Source organism: Cryptomeria japonica, chromosome 3, assembly GCF_030272615.1.
Source record: "Cryptomeria japonica chromosome 3, Sugi_1.0, whole genome shotgun sequence".
Classification (NCBI taxonomy): domain Eukaryota; kingdom Viridiplantae; phylum Streptophyta; class Pinopsida; order Cupressales; family Cupressaceae; genus Cryptomeria; species Cryptomeria japonica.
This window is the reverse complement of record NC_081407.1, coordinates 19,900,364-19,927,632: the sequence shown is the minus strand read 5'-3', so window position 1 is coordinate 19,927,632 and position 27,269 is coordinate 19,900,364. Positions and strand designations below refer to the sequence as shown.

Genomic DNA, 27,269 nt, shown 5'->3' with positions numbered 1-27,269 from the left:
TTAATCCAACCTTTCATAGGCTCATAAAGACCTTCAACAAAAAGAATGACTAGTCTTCTCTTTGAAATGTTAGTTACCATAACTGAAAGCTTCTGAAATTCACTAATATAAGATTCCAAGCTGCCCATTTGTTTCAGCTGAGCTAAATCCCTGAAATACAACTTTGGATCTCTTTTATCAAAACGCTCAACCAATCTGTCAGTGAATTCTTGGTATGTAGTGATAAGGTCATGATGCAGAGTCACCATCGCACGGTGCCACCAATCATGGGCTACTCCATCCAAATGCAAAGGTGCAAACTTAATAGCATCTTCTTCTGACATAGGACGTAGATTTAGGAAGGTATTCAACTTGCTAATCCAAGCTCTGGCTGTAACACTACTGCTGCCATCAAAAGTAGAAAGTATGAGCTTGTTGATTGCATATTTGAGATCATTAGTTTTGTTCCAAGGTTTCCTGTCATTCCAATTCCACTTCTTGTTGTGTTCCCTCTTTTGACTCATAAACCTGTCAAAGTTAAGATGTTCCTTAACTCTCGGTGGTAATGCATCCCATTCATCATGAAGTGTGGTTATGTTAACCGTAAAGGCCACCTCATCTTCCTCCTCAGCCACGTCCTCTTCTTTAGGTTCATTCCTAACAAAGGTTGGGCGTGTAGGCCTATCATAGGTGTGTGGGGGAGTCACTCTTGCCCTTGGGCGACCAGCAACACTACCATTTTCATCTTGGTTTTAATTATGCCCCCTTGGCATAGTGATTTGTTGTATGGCTGTAGTCAACTGCTGCAACACATTTGCCACTTGTTGCTGCCCTGTTACTAAACCCCTCATAATAACTCCGACATCTTGGTCCTCATTGTTCATAGCTTCTCTGCGTGGCTCACCATCATTCCTGTCCCCCATAATTTCCAAGGGTATTTCTTCAGTTAAATTAGGATCACCTTGTAAATCAGGTCTCCTGCGTGTGTAATACCTATGAGGCCCAGTCTGTTTTTGATGCATAAAAAAAAATTCTAACCCTCCAGGAAGGCAGGATCAAAGCTCTGATACCACTGTGATGAACCCTTGCTGGTTCAACTCTTCAACCTGCTGTAATTTGTAGATCTTCTTTGTAATTTTTAATTATTAAGATGGTCTTTCAGAAATAGACAGAAGTTGCAGAAGAGGGTTTCTTTAATTTGCAACACATATTGAATAATACATGAATTTAAAGAACTAAAACAATGAATTGGAGAATTTAGAAGCATACCCGTAGGTCCTTAGCCAATTTATTGAAAATAAAGAATAAATCAGCAACTTACAAAGTTCTGATTTTTATTTAGGACAATTCAGATCTGCTCTTATTTAAATACTAAGACACCCAAACAGTGAAAGATGGTGCCAATAAATGAGCAAGTTGTGTGTTTGGGAAAAGAAGCCTCCAAACCATAGAAGAATCAACAACAAAACAGTAAATAGGAAAACCCTACAACAAATCTGCCTTGTAAGAAGCCAAATCTGCCCCAATTCAATTCAATTTGACTTCTGAATGAAGCCAACCAATCTGCAACAATTCGATTGATCTTTCACAATCTCAAAGCTACTGAATTCTGAAGAATGCACGCTATCCAAAACAGGTCCAAACCCTAGCTGCCATAGCCAAGTGCTCAGAAGAAAATGTCAAATGCTCAATATCAAGAATGAGGTTTAATTTCCATCTTGGCTGCCTAAATACCCAAAAGGTGCGATTTTTGGCAATTAGGGATTAAAAAAATAATAACTTGCTTTTAGGGTTCCCAACTTAACTTTAAAAGCAACGCCTAGATTAGGAGATAATAAATTTTCACTTAAATAAATTTAAGTGATGCACGTTATGATTTTATATTAATATTTCATTAAAATATTAATTGCCTGTGGAACGACTAAAAAATTCATCTGTCTCTCATTATTGCTCTGAAATTGAATCTGTCAGAAGCTAGGGCCACAGTTCGCCATGCCAATGAAAATAGGACCATGTCTATTTTTAGCAATTTTCCCCAAAAAATAGGAAATCCTCATAAAGTGTTAGAAACTGATGAAACGAAGACCAGAATTGAACTCAACACTGAACTAGAACAAATAGACAGACCACTCCTCAAGATACTGAATTACTGACCCCTTTATCCATACTCTGTTAGCCTACGAGGTTCCAAAAATAGGCTAACTCCTCAATCCCAAGTCCCTGACTAGGATGGGGACATTACAAATCTTCAGCATCCAAAAGATTTTGATCAAGGGAGGATAAGATACTTATGGTATTCTATTCTGTGCGTAATAACACATCACATGTAGTATTATAGCAATATTCATGAAGGTGTAGCCATTTTACCCATGCGTTCTGCTGCCCTGTCACATAATTCCTTAAATATCCTTCTATCCACTTATTAGCAATTTCAGTTTGTCCATCGTTTTGAGGGTGATAACTTGTACTAGGTGTTAATTTAGTGCCCACTAGACGAAAGAGCTCTTGGCAAAACATGCTAAGAAATCTGCTATCCTTGTCACTGACAATGTTCTTGGGTAACCCATGTAATCTAAACACCTCTTTGAAGAAGACTTCAACAATATGAGGAGCTATATATTATGTAGATATGGCCAGGAAATGTGCATATTTGGTCAATTGATCCACTACCACGTATATACAATCTTTCCCTTGGGTTTTCAGGAGGCGCACTATGAAGTCCATAGAGATACTTTCCCGTTTCTGATTTGGCACTGGCAGAGGTTGAAGTAATCCTGCCGGATGAGTTTGTTCTGCCTTATTTTGTTAGCAGGTTATGCACTCTTGGACATGCTTCAATATGTCTTTCTTAAGTCCTTTGCAAGAGTATTTTTCTCTTACTTTGTTTATATGTTTTGTAATATCCTGGATGTCCTGCTAAAGGGCTGTCATGGTGTTCTCTAATAATTTTTGCCTTCATTGTACAATCTTCATTGTGTCTTCTATAGCTGCTATAGAAGATGTCAGCAAAGACAACTCTTAAAGTAGTGATCCTAGGAATGCCTCTACGATCACAAACTGAAAACACATCATTGACACTTAATCTCCCAATGTCAAAGGGAAACCCCAAGTACTCCAACACACCCAACACACTGCAATCCTCATAGCATCATTTGGAGATATGCAAACCAAAACCACAAAATGACTGCAGTAACCATTACTCTCCCAAGTGGAAGTGGAAAATAGCTGAACTATACTTGAAATATCTCCCACAACTAATTGTAGTAAAGCTTGCGAGAACTCAAAATATATTTGCCCATAGATTGAAGTCACCATAAAAAACATGGAAAAGTGAGGGCAACAATAAACAATATGAAATCTCAGTGAAAACATAGGAGATATGAGTATTGAAATAGCTGAAGAGTCATTGCCTATGATTAGATCAATGCCTCCAATCAACCTCAACTATAAATTACTATACTGCTGGTTTGAAATGGCAAACCAACTCATTTGCGGGTCAAGAACTGAAGTCATGTATAGGCTGATTGGAAAGTGGACAGTAGTACGAATTGTGAAATTTGGCCCACTACTCCAATCTTGGGACAACACATCTCTGCTCGTAACTGCACTTGGGTCCCAAATTCTTTGATCGATTCTAGTCTCATCACTATAATCAGAAGGAGCTCCATTATCCAACTTAAAGATTGGATTATCATGAGTCAAATTAGCATCTACCTCAAACAAAGGATTGTCAACAAATTGAAGATTATCCTCAACTCCAAACTCAAACCAATCCTCCTGCTGGTCCAAACTCCTATTTCTGATTTCTTGGGACAATGGACTAGATCATAGGTCTCCTGCATGCTCTCAAATTCCTCAATCACCTTCTTGATCTCCTCAACCCTTCCCTTGCTCTCCCACTTCCTGAATTGATTAGTAATAACAATTTGATTTTCTATTTCTTGTAGGGCCCTTTGGACATCCTTCAATGAATCCTTAGTTGATCTAAGTTGAAATGTAAGCTCATCGGCCTTAGCCTTTGTTTCCTTGTATAATCTAAGGCCTCATCTGCAATCTTAGTAGCCATATCTCTGTCACGGATCATGTGCAAATAGGTTGTTTTGATTTCTTCCATAATGTTCTTCATTGTTTGCAAATCAGTAAGGGAAATGTTAAGCTCATTTTGACCTCTTGATGTGTTTTGAATTAAATTTTTTGAAGAAAACACACACGGACCTATACTGAGAGGGAGGGTGAAATAGTAAAAACAAAATTTTCAATTTAGAACTTTAGCAGTCTTAAGCAATAGTTAAAACATCCATACAAGTAAGATCTATCAAATTAGAACACAAGATTGTTGTGACTATTCCACACATCGCCTCATCGCAAATGGGGACTGTTGTGACCATATCACACATCCCCCCATCAAGATGGGGACCCCCCCTTTTTTTAGATCTTGCCTTCTCTTAGCTTAGTTTCTCTATGCTGTTTTAGTGAGTGGAGTGAGGTAAGTCAGCAAGCATGTTTTTGAGAATGATTCATTGAGGATTGAACAACTAAAGCAAAGTTAGGAGAGAAGGGTTAAATAAAGAAGTCTTCTCTAGGGTCTTGTACCTTGCTTCCTAATTGGAGCGAATTTTGCCTTAGACCTTGTACCTTGCCTCCAATTCTGATCGAAACTTGCTTAAGTGAGTGCCCTTTGCTCTAGATTTGGAGCAAATTTGTCTTTAGGTGTCGTCCTTTGCCTATGAATTCAAGCGAATATCATCATGAAGACTGTACAGTGCTCTCTCATTGGAGCAAATTTCTCCTAAGACCTTGTACAATGCCCTCCAAGTGAAGCGAAATTCATCTTTATGCCTTCTTGAAGGTCAAATTGACAATGTTTTCATTTGGAATGGTTTAAACACTTAAGGCTTGAATCAATAAAGTGAAAGAAAATTGAGGGAATTGAATTAAGGGTCAATACAAAGGTCATGTATAGTGCCCTCCCATTGGAGTGAACTTTCCTAGGGATTGCACACTGCTCTAAGTTTGGAGCGAATTTTCCCTAAAGACATGTACATTACAAACAAATTTGAGCGAACCCCTCTTAAAGTCATTTTACATTGCTCATGAATTGAAGCGAATTTCTCCAAGCTATGTACATTGCTCCTGATTTGAAGCGAAATTTGTATGTACATTGCAAACAAGTTGGAGCAAAATTCTCATTGAGGACATGTACATTACTCATTGATTGGAGTGAATTTTCAAAGGGCATGTACCTCATTTGCATGTAAGAGCGAAATTCCTTGAAGTCATGTACATTGCCTCATATTTGGAGAGAAATTTCTTGAAGTTATGTACCTTGGCCACCAAATGGAGCGAAGTTTACCCGAGTCACGTACCTTGTCCAAGGTCGAGTGAAATTTGTGAAACCATGTACCTTGCCTCTTATTTTGAGCGAATTCCTCATATTCAAAACATTTTGGCGCCAAAATTAATTCAAAATTCGAATTGCAAGGGAAATGAAGAGTTTGTGTTAAGTTGGCCCTATTTGAAAAGCAATTTTAATCCTTAAGATGTGATGTCCCGATCTAAATAGTCCAAAAATGATGATGGCCACTTTAAAATAGAATTTAATAATACATTATAATATAATTAAAGTCTAAAATCTAAAATCTAAAATATATATACATATATATATATATATATATGAATAAAATTAACCAAATAAAATCTTAATGATAATAATAAACAAGATTTAATATATAATTTATATTTATTAAATATTAATATTTATCAAATAATAATATAAATTTTACAATATTATATTATTCACAATATTGTTAATGCATGATAGCTTCGGTAAGATAAATGATTGAATGAGAGATAAATTAAGTCTCTCATTCAAACATTTATCATATCGATTATTCAATTGATAAACATTCCCTTCATATTAATCATAGTATCCAAATCTGATAATCTATTCATATTCACCAATTGACAAATCAAGTTAATTCTTGCAAATAAGACTTAACGATTATCGGTTAAACTATCGTTTAGATTAGTCTATGTTCACACCAATTATAGCGGATGTTAAGGATACACTGCTTGGCATACACCGATTATATTGGGTGTAAAAGATAATGCCAACATTACCATGCGCCACCGATAATTATATTGGGTGTTAATATAAACTATGCTCCATCGATAATTATATCGGGTGGTAAGATAACTATACACCACCGATAATTATCGGGCGTCTTAATATATGCACCGGTTGGTACGTAATATGCCTTGCATTATTATCGTGAGGGGGCACGATCAAGTGATGTCTTGATCGGCCATGTCCAAAAGACATGGCCGGTCAAGGCATCGCTTGACCGTACCCAGCCCACTACATATACCAAATGAAATGTGTGAGAATGGACATTGAAATTAATAAATGCTCCTCCTCTCCTGCAACATAAAAGAAGACAATCAGATTTATACAACAATTCAGTGATAGATAAAACATAGAACAAGATAAATTTTAATTCTGATCAATAAATTTAACAAAAATAATAAAGTAATTAGAAAACAATTATAATAATAAATAAACTTCAAGGGGACTGCAGGTGTCAGAGATTGTCCCCTCAGCAACAGACAGTGATAATCAGCTTTAGTGTTTATTGGCAGTGATAATAAACTGGTCATTGTTATTTATATGATAAAATTGAATTGTTATGCTTTAGAGAGGTGCGATTAGTAAAATGACTATTATGCGGTATACATCCAGATTCAATATTGATCATTAGCAAGACAAGGAGATAGAAGGATTACGGGAAATATCTAGCCCTGGTCAATACTAATACGATACAGATAAATATGTAAAGATTATTCAAGTTTCGTTGGAGACCAACCTTGACGTAAAAGAGATTAGTACATCAATGACTCATAAATGTTAAAAGGTTAACAGCAGCGGACTATTATTATGGTTTGGGAAGACTATGATTAGTGAAATGAAAACTAATCGGTGATAATTAGATTGCTAACCGATTATATGATTAAATGTCCGATTAGCAAAAAGTAAAGAAGGCGATTATGAATGATTGGGGTATGTCTTTTGAAACATAGCCAATCATTCTAATTGTAAGATATAAAATGGGATATTCATCGATAAGGAAAAGTGGGATGGAATTCACATACCCACAAAAGAGAAGATACCAGGAGCAGCGATCATCCTCTTATTTTCAGACCAATATAAAGTTCATATTTAATAAAAGCATATAGCAATAATATTGCCTACATATTCATAGCTGTCACTACTTGAAGCTAAAATTACAGGAATTAATTACCCAGTCAATATCATAACAATTACTTATTTACATCAGTACTTTATCTCAGTAAGTTCGATATCAACCCATATTTGCATACTGATATTGACTATATTGTGGTGAAGATATATGATTCTACATAGACTTTATTGTGGATTTAAAATAATATCCACTTTATATCAGAATTAGGGTTGGGTAAAATACACCATTTTAAGATGGTCATCACTGAACATTAGAATAGAAAGAAGTCTCACTGCTATTTCAGAATTTAGGTGAAAATATTAGGAACCCATACTCGGGGACATTACATAAGACAAGTCGGCTTTATGGGTAAAGACATCTCTTTTACCCTAAAGCGCCTATAAAGGAAGGGTCAAAACATTCATTTCAACCATCAATTCAAAGTTCAAACACATACTTCTCTCCAAGTGCGAATTTGAGAGCAGACTTACCGAATTTACTCAGCATAGGAGCGAATTTCTTCAGCAAGGCAGCGAATTTTATCAGTACATGAGCGAATTTCATCAAAACATAAATGAGTTACTGCAGCACAAGGGCGAAATTAGATATTGAAGGTGCAGACCTGATGATCAAAGCAAGCAAATTCGACCATTGAAGATGTGGATATGATATCTTATGAAGGTGAATTCATCATAGAGCATCAGAATTTATTAAGAGGGAGCAAATGTACCCAGCTAGGAAACATATCAACCAGTAGATCTCATCATTAGACAGCCCATACTTGCCTTGAGACATTAAACTTACCTTCCGCACAGTGAATTCATTGATTATTACCAGTCCTTTGATCAGATTTAGAATAAAATCATCAAAAAAAACAGAGGTAAGGAATGTAATCAGGTCTGATTAGAAGATGAAACCCTTAATTCATTCAATTTAGGTCTCTTTATCAAGGGCACATATACAGAAATAGATCAGTTTTATTGAATATTTGATTAGATTCATTAAAGTATAGGCCTGGTTTGAATCAACGTTTTATTACCATTCCAAAAGTTTTACCAGTTTGAAGTCAATAATTTTCATCAGACCCTAACTTGAACATCTCTTTTAGGTGAATGATGGCGGCACCCAAGGCAAGTGGATCTATCTCCCGACAAACTCTCATTAAAGAAGATCAAAAGAATGATGATTTGGAAAGTAGGAAAGAGGGCGTCCCCATTTGCAATGGGGCGATGTGTGAAAATGTCACAACAGTCCTCAAGCAATGTCAATTTTAATTTTTTCAAACTAAGTAATCTACTAATTTTGAGGATTCCCCAAATCAACCTTTGAGAATTTGTAATCTTTCATATGATGTAATTAGCTTCTTCCATACACTCTAAGATAGTTTAGGAATTGGAGGTTCTATACCAAGTGACGTTTCTTTCATTATCTTAGTTATGTCCACTTGTGGTAACATGATAGAAATGTTGGAAAATTGGAAATACATCAGCTCAAACACTGAGCATACACATGAAAACATGAAGCATACACAAAATTACACATCTTGTTAGATTTATTGATTCATCTTTACCCTGCAGGATGGCAGGATCAAAACTTTAATACCAATTGTAATGTCCCCTGTTTATAGGTTGTCAATTCCCAAATGGAAACACACTTTACTACCTACCATGTTGCAGTAATTACAAATTGATGACTAGGGTTGCTTGTAGTACAGTTAGGCATTGTCCTTATTCAGGGCTAATCTTAATCCCCTTCTAATTTCTAATCCTGGATGGGAGACTTGCTTGTCTAGGGCGTGATGATACCATCTCCCTAATGCAGCTCAGATTGCCAGAACCTCCATCCATTCACCCTTGGGGCCTGCAGCCCAGATTTCAAGATCATGAGTTCTTTCACCCTTGGGGCTCATTTATCATGAGATGGTTTTACTCCACCTCCCCCTAACAGCATCACACCACTCCTTAGGAAAAATAAATTAGAATTAGTTAAGTGCTTGGGACTGTAAATATGTCAATATCTTGTTGTACTATGAATGTATATGAAATTAAGTATGACTGTCGTACATATTGCAGTCTATATTAATACTACTATTAAATTCTACGTAAGAACATTAGCAGGCTTCATATACTAAGCATACATAAAAAGCACATCCCCATGCATACCACCTAGAACAAGGATATTACTGCCTGTAACTTAATAACAGTTCTGATTTGATCTGATCCATGGTGATGTCACTGGATGCTTTTGATTCCTTTCCTTTATATCTCTCAATGTGAGGGAGAGGTCACACCTCTTCATCATGTATGCCCTTTGGCAAGAGACTCACCCTTTCACCATTAGCACCCTTTGAAAGAGTGCAACTCTTCATTATTTCTGCCCTTTGAAAGGGACACAATCTTTCACAATCAGATCTGCACTTCCGATTCCCAAATTATCCCCCCTTCAAATGAGTTCTCCCCTCCTTTTTATACCACATATTGGGGGAGTCACAACTGATCATTTCATGCCTTTTGACCATTCATTAACTTTAATCAAATTTTAATTAACTTTAATTATATTCTTTTATATTTTAATTTATTTTTTATTTTTATTCTTTTGTATTTTAATTTTATTATTATTATTCATTATTAAAGTATATTTCCAAGTGGGGACATTACAAATACCTCTTTGATTGTGCTATGATCATAAGGAGCTTGAGGTGCTAAAGTTATGGTGATCTTGCTCAAACATGAAGAAAGCATCAGTCTTATCTCATTATTTGTGTGTCTCAATGTTGACGTGTCTGAAATCGCATTACTGCAAACTCCATACGGCCAATGCAGAATAGAATAACCAGCTGAGTATCCTATCCTCTCTTGAGATAAGGAAGTCCTTAATGCTGTTTTTTTTTATTTGATCAAAGGGGACGACCTCAAGGTTTCTTTTGTCAGGTCTTGACTGCGGGACTACTCAGTGGTTTGATGTGTTTTTGCTGGAAACACAAGGGGATTTACGATTTGCAACAAATTGGTTTGCTGTGATTCTCGAATTACGCAATAAAGAGCAAAAGGAAAGGGTTAGGATATTGTAATGTCCCTACTAGTTAGGGATCACTGTCCTGCAAAACAAATTGTTAGAATACAACATATACATCAATTTGTCACTAAATCATCTTGCAATTTTAATTTTAAGATTACTTAATTAACATTAATCACAATTCTTATCTATAAAAAGGATACGATGCCATACAAAGTATGTCCTTAGGCGGTTGTGAGGCTCGCCTTCTTGGAACCACTCTTGGTCCCAAGCCATCCAGGAAAACGAAGGTGAATTCGATTCTTGTCTTGGATGTAATTTTTTACATCCAAGCCATCCAGGAACCAAGGTTTTAATTTGATTCCTGTTTCTTACACCCAAGCCATCCAGGAAATCGAAGGTTAATTCGATCCCTGTCTTGAGTGTAATTTCTTACACCCAAGCCATCCAAGGCAGACCATAAGTCAATTCCTTGCCTTGGGTGATGTACCTCATCACCCAAGTCCATTAGAGGGGATCGGCCAGATCCGTCTCTTCTTGGATGAACTTGTCAACCAAGCCATTCATATATGCATATAGATCATCAGCATATATATATTTATATACTGCCAACCAGGGATTCGCGTATCCCTCCATTAGGCTTAAGGGAGTCCCCCCCCTATGGCCTTCATTATTTAGTCATATTTATATTGCATTTGACAATTTTATTATTATTTCCATTTCTTAATTCGCATTATTAACACATATTCTTAACTATTCCTTAATACGTACTTGTTAACATATATTTTAAATATGCCTAACTATCACATATTGTTATTAATTTCATTAATCAAACATGTTCATTCCCGAATGTGTTAATCTGTATATTGTATTCATTAATGAAGTAAATAACATTAACATGCTAATTACCTACGTTCTTTGATATTAACATATTACTTATATTCATTATTAAAATAAAACAAATTGTAATAGCATGCTGACCCTTATATTCCATTTACATATATTAACATATTATTAATGTTATTTACTTATCTTCTTTGATATTAACATGTTACTTATATTCATTATTAAAATAAAACAAATTGTAATAGCATGCTGACCCATATATTCCATTTACATATATTAACATATTATTAACATTGCGTGAAAACACATTACACGTACCTGTTTGTACGCAGCCAATGTCTCTTTCTTTCCAACTCTGGTTGCCTCCCTCCTTGCCTTCTCCTTTCTCCATATTTATTTGCATCCCGTGAGGGGTTGTACCCCTTCATGGTGCCCTTCCGCATGGAGGGGTGCGGCGGTGATCACAGCCCAGGCTGTGATTACTGTCGCACCTCTTGTGTGGAGGTAATCGGGGGGCATTAAGTGCTTAACTTACTTGTTTTATTTATTATTATTTGCATTGCTTATTCGGTTTATTTTTTGTAAAAGATTAAATATTAAATAATTCACTTTTGTCATATTTAAATGTATTAAATATTTGATTGACATTTATTATATATTAAATATATTTTATTAATTTAATCATTTATTTATTCGGAACTTATTTAATTAATCTATAAATATATTGACATTATGTAAATACTTTTACATTATGTGATACCTTAGGGGTTATCACAGAGATCTAAAACTAACAACACGGGTATGCGGGTAGACGGATTCAACATAACTAATTCCTGCTTGCCAGAATAGCTCACAACCTTGCCGGAACGGTGCAATCTTCAAAGGGACTTGGAAGGTTTTCAGACTGGAGACGCACGGCTAAGCACCCAATTCTGGTGCAGCTCAGAAGGACACCTGCAATTGAACCAAGCACAATTCAAGGCTCAGGTTAACCATACAAAAGGATACACAATTAGTATATCCTCAATGGTATGAGCCTGAATCTATCAAATACCTGCACACCCAAAATAGAAAGATCTATCTAAAATGCTGAGAGAAACCATGCAAATAGGATGAAAACAAGACAATAAACACCAAATCAATGTTTATATATTGATTTTAGCTGCCTATTAGAACAATTTCTGCAGCATCTCCATGCTATTGCTTAAAATCTAACCTATTCTAATTTTAAAATCTAACTCTCTCACCAGAGTCTAACTATTTAACAAAAATCTCTAACTATCTAACCATCTAACCCTTTACAAAAGAAAGGCCTCTGCCTTTTATAGATATTACAATTTTGAATCGAAGGCTAGGATGGACTGCACGCAAGGGTCCTGATCTGCCTTCTAGAAGCTGGCAGCTTTAACCCATGCCGAATTAATTCTCAGTTATCCAACCAGCAACTATCTCAACTACCTGCCACTATTTGGCTTTAATTCAGGTCTATCCAATCTTCTTGGTGGTTGGGAATAGTTATCCACAAAAATATCTTGTGCGGGACCCATAGGCAGTTTACAATAAAGCAGTTTCAGTTTTAAAACTGAATTTCTGGACTTAAATCCAGCTGTGCACTTTCTTGAGAATGCATAGACTGAGTGTTCTTTTGCTTTTTGCCTTCAATCTCGCCGGTGGACTTCATCTTTGTTCAGCAGCACGGTTCCCAATGTTTGGTTGCTCTCGCGCACTTGCATCTTTTCTTTTCCAGTCTTCAACCCCTGGCCTTGATTGCGATCCTTCTTCGATTTGCATTTCAGGTCTTTCTCCTGGTTCTCCAATGACGTCCCGCGACCTGCGAACGGTCAATTTCATTTTAATAAATCAATTTGAAAAATTAAATAATTTAATTTAACAAAAATTAAATTTAATTATGACATATGGCTTGAGAAGCTCTTTGTGAGATGTATCTTAAAAATGCTTCTCCTTTCTCTTCGAATGTGAAATCTGATCCTTGGTCTTGATGGTGTTTGGGCGATTTACTTCTGCGATTTCGGAGATTTCGCGATTTTGCTCCTGTGGAGTTTTTTGGGCCTTAAGGCATATTTTGCGATTTAAAAAATAAACTTCGGAGCTTCAACGCTTTTGCAACTTATCGAAATTTCGGACCTTAAGCTCGATTTTGCAAATCTCGGGGCTCTTGGATGTTTTCGCTATTTAAAAAAAGGTTTTCGGACCCCAGGCCCATGTTCGTAAATTCGGAGCATTTGAACTTTTTTTGCAAATTTCATCGCCTTTTCACTTTCGGCTCCAGGGTCTGAATTTGAGGATCTAAGGTGAATTTCGGACCAAATGACATATTATGCAAAATCGATACATTTTGAAATTTCGGAGCTAGGGTCCGAATTTAGGGGTCTAAAGCGAATTTCGGACCCAAAGGGGCTTTTCGCAACTTTCAACACTTTTCACATTTTCTATAATTTTTGTCCCAGGGTTCGAAAATGGTCATTTAAGTGATTTTTGGACCTTGAAGGTCTTTTTGCAAGATTTCACGTTTTTCACATTTCGCCCCAGGGTCCGAAAATGGATGCTTTAAGTGTTTTTCAGAGCTTATAGCATATTTTGCGAACTTTAAAAGAAACTTCGGACCTAAACGCCACTTTTCCAACTTCGATATATTTTCCAATTTACCCCCTAGGGTCCAAAATTGGGGACTTAAGGCGAATTTCGGAGCTAGACCATCCTTTTGCAAATTTGTCATATTTTGAAATTTCGGAGCTAGGGTCCGAATTTGGAGGTCTAAAGTGAATTTCGGACCTGGAGGAGCTTTTTGCAACTTTTAACATTTTTCAAATTTCGCCCCAGGGTCCGAAATTGAGCATTTTAAGTGAAATTCGGACCTAAAGGGTCTTTTTGCAACATTTCAGTTTTTGCCCTAGGGTCCGAAATTGGGCATTTTGGCGATTTTAAACGTTTCCTCAAGAAGTGCGAGCTTGGGCACTTGGGCAAGTTTGTCAAGATCTCGCCGAAGGATCACATTTTATGGAATATAACATTTAAGTATAACTTTCTTATACTTTAAGTTATATTCCATATATACTTTCAGGATGTTTGAGAGTGGTTTCGGACCTCCAGGAGTTATATTGCAAATTTTAGTTTTTGGAGGATTCCTTAGTTTTTCAGACTTAGTCAAATTTCAGGATCAAGACATTCTAGACTTAGCCAAATTTCAGGGCATTTGAAGATCAAGATGACATTCCAGACTCCATCACTCACCAACTTGACCCTTCATATCCCCTTCCTCTTCCACAAAGACAAAAAGGCACAAACCGGGGGGTCCCTGTCCAAGACGGGGATGGGTGTGCGATTCGCACAACACTCAACCACCTGTGCTGACTTAAGGAAGTCATTATAGTAACTAGAGCTAATTGCAATAACTCAGAGGGCAACTACTCTGCAATGACCAAACATCCTTCTAATTGGTTTATAGTGTTGAAAACAACATCCCTTGGTTGAGATTGAATACTGAGTTTACTACCTGTTTCAAAGGATAATTTGGCCAACCATTTTCTGTCTTTTGATGCATACTTCAAAACTGAAAATCAATCCTTAGAATTCCCAATAGACTAGCAAGATCGCCAGCTTTGATACCATTGTAAATTCCCCCACCAATCTTATACAAATTTTGCATACTTTACTTCAGGATGATCTTTCCAACAACAGTTTCAGGTTTGAAGGATGATATTTGTATGTTGCTCAGAATGATATGATTAATGCATGTAATAGAAGTTACCTTTCATCATATCTCTTTGAATAATATATATATATATATATATATAGAGAGAGAGAGAGAGAGAGAGAGAGAGAGAGAGAGAGAGAGAGAGAGAGAGAGATGATTTGATTTGCAAATCTCAGTCTATTTGTCATTAAAAGATATTCAAAAATTACACATCAAACTCGGAGCAGAATTTGCTGCAGTCAGAAATTACACAATGTGCACCTTTAATCCCATGCCCAGCTCATCTTTCATCAATGAATCACTTAGGGATCAATATATTCAGTTCAAGCCATGGGCATGCTTCCCTGCAGCTCCGCATGCCCACACTTTGTCAACCAAGCTATCAAATCCACACATCCAAGGTGGAGGAGTTCACCACATATACTGGAATACTATACCATGAATAGAGAAACCCATGCCCAAGGAGACTAGCATCCGACTAGGTTGAAAGAGCTCATGATAGGGTGAAAGTAGTCTGCGCTAATGAGAGGTTCTCATGCTAAGAAAACTTTATACCAGTAATTGGAAGATTATGCAGCAAGGTTAGAGTTTGCACCAAACTGGTAGTCAATGCCAAGACAATGGATTGAAGTCACCATACTCCTCATAAACTCCCACACCAATTGATGCCCACAATATTACATTTACTTCAGCAGGAACTAGCAAATTGGATGCCTTTCTTCTTCCACAAATATTAGCATTATAACCAGAACCCTGCAAATTTGTCTCTAAAAATGACTTCACAAATTTCCCTGTTAAACTCAATTGTTAAAATCACTGTGAAATACCTGAATTGTTGAATCCAATTGTGGAATCTGAGTGACTTCGCTAAAACATGAGCCAGGGTGGATCTTTTACCACCAAAGCCAATCTTCTCCGAGAGGGTTTTTTTCCTCAGGAAAGGTTGAGATGAACCAAGTCTAATCTGCAGAACCACAAAGGTTTTTCAGTCAGAGATAATAAATTTCAACCTACCAAATGAGCTGACAAACTCCTTATTTATAAACTTTTTTAGGAATCTCTCTAGAAACTCCATTAATTTATTGAGCCTTATAAACCTCCGAAATCGATTTATTTTACTTTTAGAACATTTCTGGCACTGAAAGTCTTTTTAGCATTTCATCATTTAAATTTTTTCGTTCTCTTTCCAACGAGCTATAATACTGAGGTGCCCAATAAATTATTTTAATTTAGATGACAACCTTAGGGAAATTAATTAAATATAGCTTAACATAGTGACAGTGGTTGAAATGCATTGGAACTGAAAAGAGTGGTTAGGAGTGATCCCAATGATGAAAGTGTTGGCATTGTTGGCACTAGGTTGTCATTGATGTCAACTGGTATGGCATGGTCACCGGTGAGTAAGTAGTGGTGACCGGTATGGGTGAAGTAAGACACGATGATGTCAACCAATATGTGTGTAAGCAGATAGAAAGGTATGTTACCGGTACACATGAAATGCATCATCTACTGGTAAAGCAGGATCACCGGCAAGGCAAAGCAAGCAAGCAAAGAAGAACTGAAGGATGTGTACTGGTATACACAGAGAAGTTTAATGCTACGGGTAAATGGACTTAGTAGATGGATCAGCATGTTTGATGGAAGGCCAAGTTGATCCACTGACAGAGAAGAGGTCAGCAGGTATGAAGGTCCACTGGTGAAGTTAGGTTATACCGGTAAGGTGAGTTGAACCTGTAGTTAGTCTTGGTCGGTGAAGCATGTCAAATCGACATAGCAGACTGAAGATGATGCCAAACCGACATTGCAAACCGAGCATAGGTGGATGTCGACAAGGATGACAGGTGGAAACCAGGGGGCGATCATGTAGAGGTCGGTGAAGTATTCATCGACGTAGTAGTCAACAAGCAGGTCGACATTAATGAAGAACCCGAAAATCATGGGAGGATGGCAGAATGTTGCGGCTCGAGGAAAGACAAGGTGGCAAGGTGATTGAACTGACCTTCCAAGATGATATGATCTTTGTACCCGTTTGCCGAAGGAAACAACCAAGCCATTAATGGCGATTGACAGAGAAACGCAGAAAAGCATGTCGTAGACATCCAAAAATAGAAAACGCACATTGAAAAGCGAGGAGATGGCAGTGCTGTAGATCACCATTCCAGAAAAGAAAATTAGATCAGATCTGGCATGGATCGAGTTGGTGAAGGTAAAACCTAACACGACACTGTTTGAATGTTGCTTTTGGTGGGAACCCTCACATATAAATATGTCAACTCGAGACTGAAATCAGTTGGTGCTAGATGCGAGGTGTGAGAGGAAAGAGAGCTTGAGCAAGAAGAAAGACTATCTGCCTAAGAGCTATTTCTCAGCGAGTTAGAGTTAGAGTGCGTGTTAGCAGGCTGAACCAGTGAGAGGGTCTAACCGGTAGAGACAGAGTAACCAGTAAACTGTTACAGTCTTAACAGTCAAGCGTACCGGTAAGGAGTGATTGGTTAGGAAGGCATCCAAGAGTGACACTGTGAAGTGTGAGGCTTAGAGAGAGAGAAGAAAGGCTGGGAGTAACCTTTGAAGTGATCAGAGAGAGTAATTTGATAACCGACAGTGTGAGAATTAGTGAAGAAGAGGAGGTTGTTAACCAACAAACATCCGTTGATCAAGTGCTGCAGAATTCAATTGCAACTAGGTGCTTTCATTGCATTAAAATTGTATTGCATTATATTACATCAAGTTGGTGCTTGGTGCAGGGGTTGGTGCCCTAAATTAGTAGGGGTTGGTGCCCTAAATCATTGTAATCTGATTGTTTCATTGTGAGGTTGGATTTGAGCAGTAGACTCGAACAACATTTCTCACCAAAGTTTTTCCCATATTGGGTTCCTCGTACATCTGGTGTTGTGGGTTATGCATTTGTGTGTTTGCCTCTTTTATATCCACTCTTATCTTACCGGTTTGATTGTTTAGTGTTTATGTTGATAACCGATATTCCAAGCTTGGTTTAAAAGGAAAAGTTTTTAGGAACCACTGATTCACCCCCCTCTCAATGGTAAATTGTGTTCAACAATTGGTATCACAACCTAGGTTCCCGGTTGAATAAAGCTTTCTCTAGCTTGGGTAGATTCTGGTCAAGGAACACTATGGCAAGAAATGAGTCCGCCTCCTCAAAAGCTCCCATGTTTGATGGATCTAACTATGCCTTCTGGAGCAGAAGAATGGAGACCTATATTTCCTCTCTTGGTTTTGATGTGTGGATGTCTGTCAAGAATGGGTATACTGTCCCTAGTATTCCTCCCATTGATCCGGATGCTAAGAAGGAGTATGAGAATAATGCAAAGGCTAAACATTCTATCTTAAGTGGGCTGTCAGATAATGAGTTTGTGAAGGTCATGCATTGTGCATCCGCCAAGGAGACTTAGGATAAATTGCATAGATTATTTGAAGGAGATGCCAAAGTCAAAGAGGCCAAGCTGCAATCACTAAGAGGTCAGCTTGAAGGCAACAAGATGAAAGGTGAAGAAAAGATTGCAGACTACCTTCATAGAGTAGATAAAACTGTGAACACCATCAGAGGACTTGGAGAAGAAATTGTTGATGAGATTATTGTCAAGAAGGTACTTAGATCTCTCACATCTAAGTATGATACTAAGGTTTCTGCCATAGAGGAAGCCAAGGATCTGAAGACCTTCACAATGGATGAGCTATTTGGCTCTGTAACAGCCTATGTAATGAGAACAACCGGTGAAGCATCTTCAAGGAAAGAGGCAGCATTCAACTCCACCAAAAAGGGCAAGGAAGAGGTTGCTCATAAAGGATGCAGTGAAGACTCGGATGCAGAGGTAGCAAACTTTGTCAGAAAGCTCAAGAGAGGATCCGGTAAGTATAAAGGAAAGTTACCACTGAAATGTTTTAACTGTGGTAAAGTTGGACACTTTGCTGCAAAATGTCCTTATAATGAAACCGGTGGAGATGAGCAAAGAAGTTATGGCAGATCTGTTGGTAAAGACAATGAAATGAATGTCTATCGGCAAGGAAGAAGAAGTTACCGGAAGCATAATAGCTTATATACCATTGAGGATGATGCCACAGATGAAGAGAGCGCATCAGAAGATGACTGCCTTGAGAATGAAAGAGAAGTTAATCTCTTTATGGCTCTAGATGAACCGGTTGGTGAGGATGAGGAAGAAGAAGACATTGAAGCTGAAGTGGATCTAAAAGGTGAGCTCATAAGTTCTCTTGAGGAGTTAAGTAAGACAAGAAGAGAACTCAAGAAGGTCAAGCTTGCTGTAGCAGAAGAACAAGGTTTTTTGAAGCAATCCCTGGATGAGTCCAATCAAGTTATCTCTGACTTAAAACTCCAGTTGGAAGAAGCCAAGGGGATATGTGAAGTTACATCCTCTGATTTGATGAAGAAGGAAAAGGAGCATCGAGACCTGGAAGAAGAAATAGTGAAGCTCAGAAAGGAGCTTGAAAAGAGTAAGGATGAACTGAAAGTGAGAAGCAAATATGAGGGTAGCACAAAAGCCTTGGACAAGATGTTGAGCAAACAGAAGCAATCTAAAGATACCGGTGGCTAAGGATTTGAAGAAGGACAAAGTTCAAAAAGAAAAGATACATCCGGTAAGGAGATACAATTCACTTCCTCGAGTGAAGGTGAAGAGAAGAAGACATTCACAGAAAGAAAGGATACCGGTAAGAAGACTTATGCAGAATCTGTTAGAAACTGCCACACAAACTTGTATACACAATCAATTAACTAGAGGCCACACTCAATGTACCGGAATGCAGATCTTAGGAGAAATGCAAGGGTTGATCATGAAGGATTCACTAGAGTTAACAACATGAAAGGAAAACCCTCGACGAGATAGACGTTTGCAGGACAGGACCAAGGCAACCTAATCGGTATGTTCCAAACTTTCATGGTTATTGTTACCGGTGTAACAAATTTTGACATAGGTAAGCTGATTGTAGATTAACAAATAAGCCCACTATGAGTTATGAAAGTAGAAATCCATTTAATGCACTCTGGGATATGAATGTTATCTGTTATTAGTGCAATGGATTTGGTCATAGGAGTTTTGGATGTAGGAAGAGTAAACCGGTGTCCTACAATAGTTTCAAAGTTACATCTTTCAATGCAAATGTGAAATGCTATAATTGTCAAGAGTTTGGACATATAGAAAAGCTTTGTAAGAACAGGAAAATCAAGCAGAATAGGATAGATCTTGATCAGGAACCAATAGCCAAACCGGAGCACAAAATTGCAGATTATAAGAAGGAAACTCAATTGGTTTGGGTTGAGAAAGAAAAGGACAAAGCAAAATCAAGTCTGATAGTGCAGACTGCCCTACATGCTGAAAGAAGAAATCTATGGGTTGTAGATAGTGGTTGTTCCAACCACATGATCGATGATAAAAAGAAATTTATCAAACTTGAAGACTAGAATGGTGGCTCAGTAAGGTTTGGAGACAACTCATCGATCAAGATAAAGGGAAAAGGTACTCTAAACATTGATGGCAAACTGAAAGCACATGACGTGTATTATGTGGAAGGTCTGAAGCACAATTTGCTGAGTGTGAGTCAGATGAGTGACAAAGGTTATAAATTCACCTTTGATTCTACCGGCTGCCAGATAAAGGAGAGTACCAACCAGGTTGTAGCTGAAGGTAAGAGGACAGATGGTAATGTATACAATTTGAAAGAATGTTTTGTATCCCAATGCATGTTGGGACAAGTGGATGAAAGCTGGCTGTGGCACAGAAGATTAGGCCACATAAATTTTGATAACCTAATTGCAGTAAGCAAAAAGGGCTGTGTGAGATCAAACTGGTAAGCACATTTTGTGATGAATGTGTGAAAGGAAAGCAGACTAAGGTGAGCTTCAAGACAAAAGAACACAACACTTCAAGACCACTTGAACTTGTATATACAGATCTATGTGGTCCAACTAGGACAAGAGCTCTTGCCGGTGAAAGATATTTTATGCTCTTCATTGATGACTATTCAAGAATGAAATGGGTCACTTCCTACAAGATAAATCACAAGCATTTGACAGATTCAAGATCTTTTGGAAGATGGTAGAGAAGGAAAGTGGGTGCAAGCTGAAATGCCTAAGATCAAACCGGGGTGGAGAGTTCACATCAAATGAGTTTGAATATTACTGTATATTTACAATGCTGTATATTTCTCTGCATGTAGTTCCATGCATATGTTTTTGAAATACTTGTGACTGTGGTTGGTCAATGTCTCATTGAGTTGCACCTATTATTTATCAATGAACTTGTTTATATGTGTTGGAAATATGGGGATTTGGTAGTAAGCTTAATTTCTTAAGTTCTTGTCATGTAAGAAGAAAAATGTCTGGTATGTTAGATCATAATATTAGTAACATCCTTCAATTAGATTAGTCAGAATTTTGATTCGTTAGCTTTTCTTTGATGTAGTAAATGAAGCAATTCACAATCTTGGTTATTTGTGGCTTTCTTTTGGTCCAAAGCAAGAAGTGACTTCGTTTCAAAGAGATTATTATTGGCCTAATATGGCTAAAATATTTTTTCCTTATAATGATGAAACACATGCTCCTCATAGCTATTGTTTTCTTCATAGATTGCAAACTCTGCAAGTACTCATAGAGTCCACAAGTACCCATGAGTTTTTTCACCATGTGAGTGACTTGTGGATTTACTCGTGCACGTAGAAGGATGCGGAAACTTGTGAAAAATCGCGAAAACTCGCTGCGAAATCCGGCGACAACTTGCAAAGCTCATCAGATTCTAGCCCGTGTGGGAAAAAATGGACGAAAATCGACGAAAAATGCTATTTTTTTCGCTATAAAAAGACCCTTTTCGACACGGGTCTCAAACTCACACAAATGCAAGGAAAAAAATGATGATTGGAGCCCTAGCCACACCATCAATGAAAGGTTGTTGCAAATGTGAAGTTGATGGTGTGTCAGTATGGTTGTGATTGATGTCAACATATTGATTCTCTGTTTCAGTGATTGATTTGTGCTCCACATTTTTGATATGTTTTAGTTTTCAGTCATGAATCTTTGATATGTTGTTGGATGTTGCCTTAGGATGTTATTCTTATGATTTGGTGCTCTGGAAGTTGTGCTTCAAAAGTTTATTCAGTGATAGTGATGTTTGACAGTGTTTGCAATGCTCCGCATTTCTCTGCATTTCTGCTTTTAATGATGATATCTTGGATTTATATTGTTCAAGTCTTTGTCTTTGTTATTTTGATTCGGGACGTGATGATGTGCTTCAGAGACGTGGTTACAAATATGTTCATTTTGGGTCCGGTTGGCCTTGAATTTTTTTTTTGCTCCGGTGATTGTGGTGTATGGATAACGTGTTGTTTTGATCGATGAAGTGCATTGTAGTGTGGTCCACTTATCATTCCTTTCCACTGCAGGAATGATTAGTGTAGACCTATTTCAAAATTGTGTTCTAGTAAATTCTTTGGCCAACTTTGGAGATTTCTCATTCAAGAGATTAGTAAAAATACAGCATGATTGTAATGAAGAAACATAGATGCAAGTGGATTGAAAAATAAAAATTGTCTCCTGTTGATGCAAATTTGTGCGAGGTTGTGTGTGGTTGTGGTTGTGCAGTGTGGTAGTGCGCTGATGTTGTTTGACACTGGAGGCAGTGAGCCAAAGGTTTCTTCTAACATTGCAGCTTAGTGGCAGTTGTGCTACAGTGGTGGATTACTTCTTTTTCTTTCTTCTTGTGGGTAGTGAGCCCTCTTTTTTTTGGGTGTTTTAGTCGCGTAGTGAGCCCACCTACAGAGCATTTTGGTAGTGAGCCACCCTTTGTAAAAATCACCTTAACCGGTGTCACCTTAACAAGTGTTTTATACTTGAGAATTAGCATTCTCCGTGTTTTTTCCCTTCGTGGGTTTTCCACGTAAAATTTGGTATTTCATGTGTATGTTTCATATGTGTGCTCTCTCATGCTTATATTAGTATATGGTTAAGTAATCAAGAATTTGTTTACCGGATCTGTTTGTGTGGAATAAGTAAAATATTTTAATTGACCACTAATTCACCTTCGCTCTCAGTTGTTCGGGATATTCAACAATTGGTATCAGAGCTTTGGTTCCTAGAAAGTGAGACTAATTGCTCGAGGAGTTCCGATGACACATCAATTGACTATTCCTACTTTTGAAGGATCCGGTTATAGTTTTTTGAGAGAAGATGAGAGGATATTTGGTTTCTTTGAGTTACAAGACTTGGAAAGCTGTGGAGACTAAATATGTGATGCCGGCAAATGGACCTACTACCCTGGATGAGATTGAAGCCTATGAAGAAAATGAATGAGCCAGGTATGCTATCTTTAGTGCCCTATCTAAAACTGAATTGGCAAAGGTTGTTGCATTAGATACTCCCTATGAAGTTTGGGAAAGGTTGAAAAACAAAAACATTCAAGTTCTACCGAACCCGAAATGAACATATCTGTAACCATGTCTCCAGAGCACATCATCACGTCCCAAATTAGAATAACAAAGATTAAGACATGAACGACATAAATCCAAGATATCATCATCAAAACCATAAATGTGGAGCACTGCAAACATTGTCGAACATCACTATCACTAAATATACTTCCATAGCACCAAATCATAAGAATAACATCTAAAGGCAACAACCAACAACATACCAAAACTTCATGACTACAACTGCAACATATCAGAAATGTGGAGAACAAACCAATCACTGAAACAAAGAATCAGTATGTTGACATCAATGAAAACCATACTCACACACCATCAACTTCACATTTGCAACAATGTCCCCCTTTGTCATTGATGGCAACATTCATGAACGACAAACACAAACTCAGATTCATAAATCCAAACTCTCCAATCTCCCCAATCTCTCCCCCTTTGACATCAAGGACAAAGGCGGGCAACAGCTCAACATTTGCAACAAAGGTTTTTAACTCTGCTCATGAATCATGCGAGGGTTTGGAAGGAGAATACACCAATGGGCAGCGACCAGGTAAATCGTTTAATGTTTTTTTTTTCTTATTTTTTTGTTCAAAATAATTTACATTAACTGGCTAGGTCAATTGTAAAAAGTACTTGGCCGGCTAATATGGACATTCAATCTAGGTTGACAAAGTTTTTTATATAAAGTTTTTATATTTACATTTTATTAAATTTAATTCATTTGTTATTTAAAATAATATATTTATTTACAATAATATTTTATTATTCACAATAATCATATATTATTTCACAATATTTTATATTAAAATTTTAAATAGGATATTTAAACAAAAACTCATGTCTTTTAATTATTTTTTACTTTTTAATAACTGATATCTAATAAATAAATTTTTTCTTATTCATACATTATTAGCTCAATTTTTTTTTGTTTTACAACTTTAGCTCTATGTTTATGTTTTTTTGTTGCTATTGATGTTGTAAATTGATAAATCATCACAATGGCATCTGGATCTGCATCTACTTCAAACTCAGCAAGTGTAAGTGCAAGTCAGCTTGCCTGGTAGTCATGGCCCCACTTGGAAACATGGCATAATGGGACCGGTGGTAGGGACTGTTATTTGTACCTAGTGCATGAAGAAGTATAGTGGAGGCATCAATCACCTCAAATACCATCTTGTAGGCATTCCTTGTCATGATGTTGGGCCATGTATAAAAACTCCTGAAGAGGTCAAATGAGAGATGGTAGCGCTCCTTGCAGCACTAGATGAAAAAAAATAGGAGAGGGCAAGGCAACAAGCATCTGTCCAAGAAGCCAGTGCTTGTAACTTGTAATGTCTAAGTTGCTTACATATGAAATTTATGATGATAATTTTCAAATACAATCATCATAAATTCATAATAGTTATTAGTTAGTAGCTAGCTATTGTATCTAGTTCCACTATCTGGCTTCATATGCTGATGCCATTTTGTAATCCATATTCGGTTTCGTATGTTGATGCCATTTTGTAATGCATATGTATTGAACAATCACATTTAAAATAAACACTTCTTCATGGTTTTTGGATTCATTTGATGCATTTTGTAATTGAATTTTGCAAAAAAAAAAAAAGAGTGTTTTTATAAAGAATTTAGTACTTTTTAAGTTGCCGAGTACTCTCCGAGTCTGAGTATGCAATCTATGGTTTTCTCTATTGAACAAGTTCTAGTGTTATCTACTTGATATCAGTGTTTGATATTCTTCATGTGCTTGGATGAGGTTGTGAAGTTTTGAAGCATTGATGTGTAGTAGAATTTTATGTGTTGGAGTTTTAAATGATTCTAGTTACCTTTGATTTTACAAGATGCAAGATAAATTCATACAAATTTAGTTTTGCAAAAAGGTTTGATGCTTTTTTGTTTGAAAGATTCTCTTTTCCTCCTTATCTCTCTGACTATAATTTTTTGAATTTCTGTATGGTTGCTTTGATCGTGAGGTTTTCTCATTTTGTGTCTTGGATAATCAATACAAAGTTATAGGTAAAAATGTCATTTCTGTATTATTTCCTTTTAAAAAATTCTAGGTTAGTTGTAAGTTCTCTTTAAATAAATTTTCTTCTAGAGAGGTGTAAAGGACAATATGAGGGCAGAGCTCTTATGATTTAAGTGAATTTTATTTTTCATCTTTAACAACTACACTTTGGATCAGCCTTTTACTATATTAGAATATTGTCTAAAGTTCAAGAGATGAAGTCCCTATGGCTGTAGTGTATTATCTAATCCTTATCATTTTTCTTTCTACGGTTCTAACTTAATTATTAGGTCCTTGATGGTTAAAGAAGGATTGCAGTCACAATTTCCTATGGAGGATCTTGCGGTAATGGGTGTTTGGGAATTGGTTCCTCATATTCAGAAATTTTGGGTAAGTCAGCTGTTTATGTTTATTAGATATGTGTGCAAATTTTTAATCACAGTTCTTTGGCTTAAATTTGGAATGAGGTGAATAGATGAAGTTTAAGAATGGACTCACCACTCTACAACAAAAACTGGAAATGTTAAAGAAAATAAAAATTTAAGAAAGATAATTGTTTTTTTATTTTTTAATAATTTGAGTCTTGCCAAGTGTCATGTTTCTGTGAAACCAAACTAAGTTGAGAACCGATTTCTTGCCTCATTTTTTATGCAATTTGAGTTTGACTTATGTGTAAAAATGAGACAAGCCTGTGTTGTGAACATGTTTTTGAGAGCTCAAATATATCTATATTTTTAATTAAGGTTTGAAGTTCTGGTTTGTAGGTGCGGTTAAAGCAAGCAACACAATCTGCTTTGGATTTTCAAGCACATGTTATTGTCACAGTCGATTCCAAAGGATTCTCTTTTCGACTATTGAAGTATATACGCGGTCAGTTTCAGTGTAGTTATTGTTTTCTGGAACATTTATGCTGTGCATGCTAGTTTTTAGATTTTTTTTTGAAAATTGGGATCATTTTTTCTGAATGTTGCTCTGTGGCACTACATTTTTGGAAGTTCTTAACTGTCTTAAAGATTTTAACAATCCTGATTCTCTTGACAGCTGGGTGTGCTCAGAGGGGTCTAGCTTGTCCTGTCTGTGTCCATTATGTTGCACCTTCATTTTGGGCGTGGAAGGGAGGTGAGAAGCGATTAAAAGGATTGAGAAACATAGTTGATCACATACTATGCATTCTACCTTTTGAAGAAGAAATATGCAAAATGAATGGATTAGCTGCAACCTTTGTGGGACATCCTATACTGGAGGATGTTTTTAATAAATATGCTGTATGAATCTGCTGTTACCATCATTTCCATTTTTACTTTTTCTATTTAAATATCTAATTCCTGGAAATAAATTGTGTTTGACTATCTATTTTAAGAATACTTTAACAAATAATTATAAACACACAGGCTTCAAATGTACATGCAAGAAACTTTCCTTGAAAAATAAAATTATGAAATCGGCATTATTGAACAGCTAAGGGGGTGGTAATGAGAGTAAGTATTGCAGAGTTTTAGGCTTTTAGCAAATGTGTAAAAGCTTTTATGACTTTTTTCTTAAATCCACATTATTCTTTAGGATTAAATATACAATTTGAAACATTTAAAATGTCAAGTAATTAAAATAAGAAGTAGAACATTCTTAAGACAATCGTTTGACACAATGAACTGTGAAAACTGACTGTTGAAATGAACTCAGTTGCATTCAAAAGAATAACGTACCAAAACCATTTTATTTTATCTATATTTTTTATGGGAATTTTATCTTTGTTGAAAATCCTGCACAGAACAGGCTAACATAGTGTCATTATAGCAATAGGAATGGTTATAGTATTTATCTTTTCTGAATAGTTAATAGAACAAACTTTTACCTTCCTATTAACTATTCTACAACTGACAAGATAATGGATCTAGTTGAGAGATGTTTCAAATAAGTTTTTTTTTTCATTTTTGCTAGTAAACCTTGGATTCCGGTAATGATGGGTTCATTAGATCCATCTACGTTACATATTATCCTTCTCAAATTTATCATGCTTGAAATG

The 27,269-nt window shown here is 36.7% G+C and overlaps 1 protein-coding gene across 2 annotated transcripts in view; it reads left to right on the top strand.

Annotated features, from left to right (window-relative positions):
• Window positions 1–27,269, top strand: part of LOC131068618 (probable lipid-A-disaccharide synthase, mitochondrial) — a 237,992-nt gene that overhangs the window by 48,700 nt on the left and 162,023 nt on the right. The window contains exons 2-4 of one of the 2 annotated variants that reach the window (XM_058003850.2): window positions 25,554–25,636; window positions 26,011–26,116; window positions 26,288–26,511. In XM_058003850.2, coding sequence (XP_057859833.1) covers window positions 25,554–25,636; window positions 26,011–26,116; window positions 26,288–26,511 — 413 coding nt within the window. Of the gene's footprint in view, window positions 1–25,536; window positions 25,637–26,010; window positions 26,117–26,287; window positions 26,512–27,269 lie in introns of both variants that reach the window. The other variant, XM_058003849.2, reaches the window with a different exon arrangement.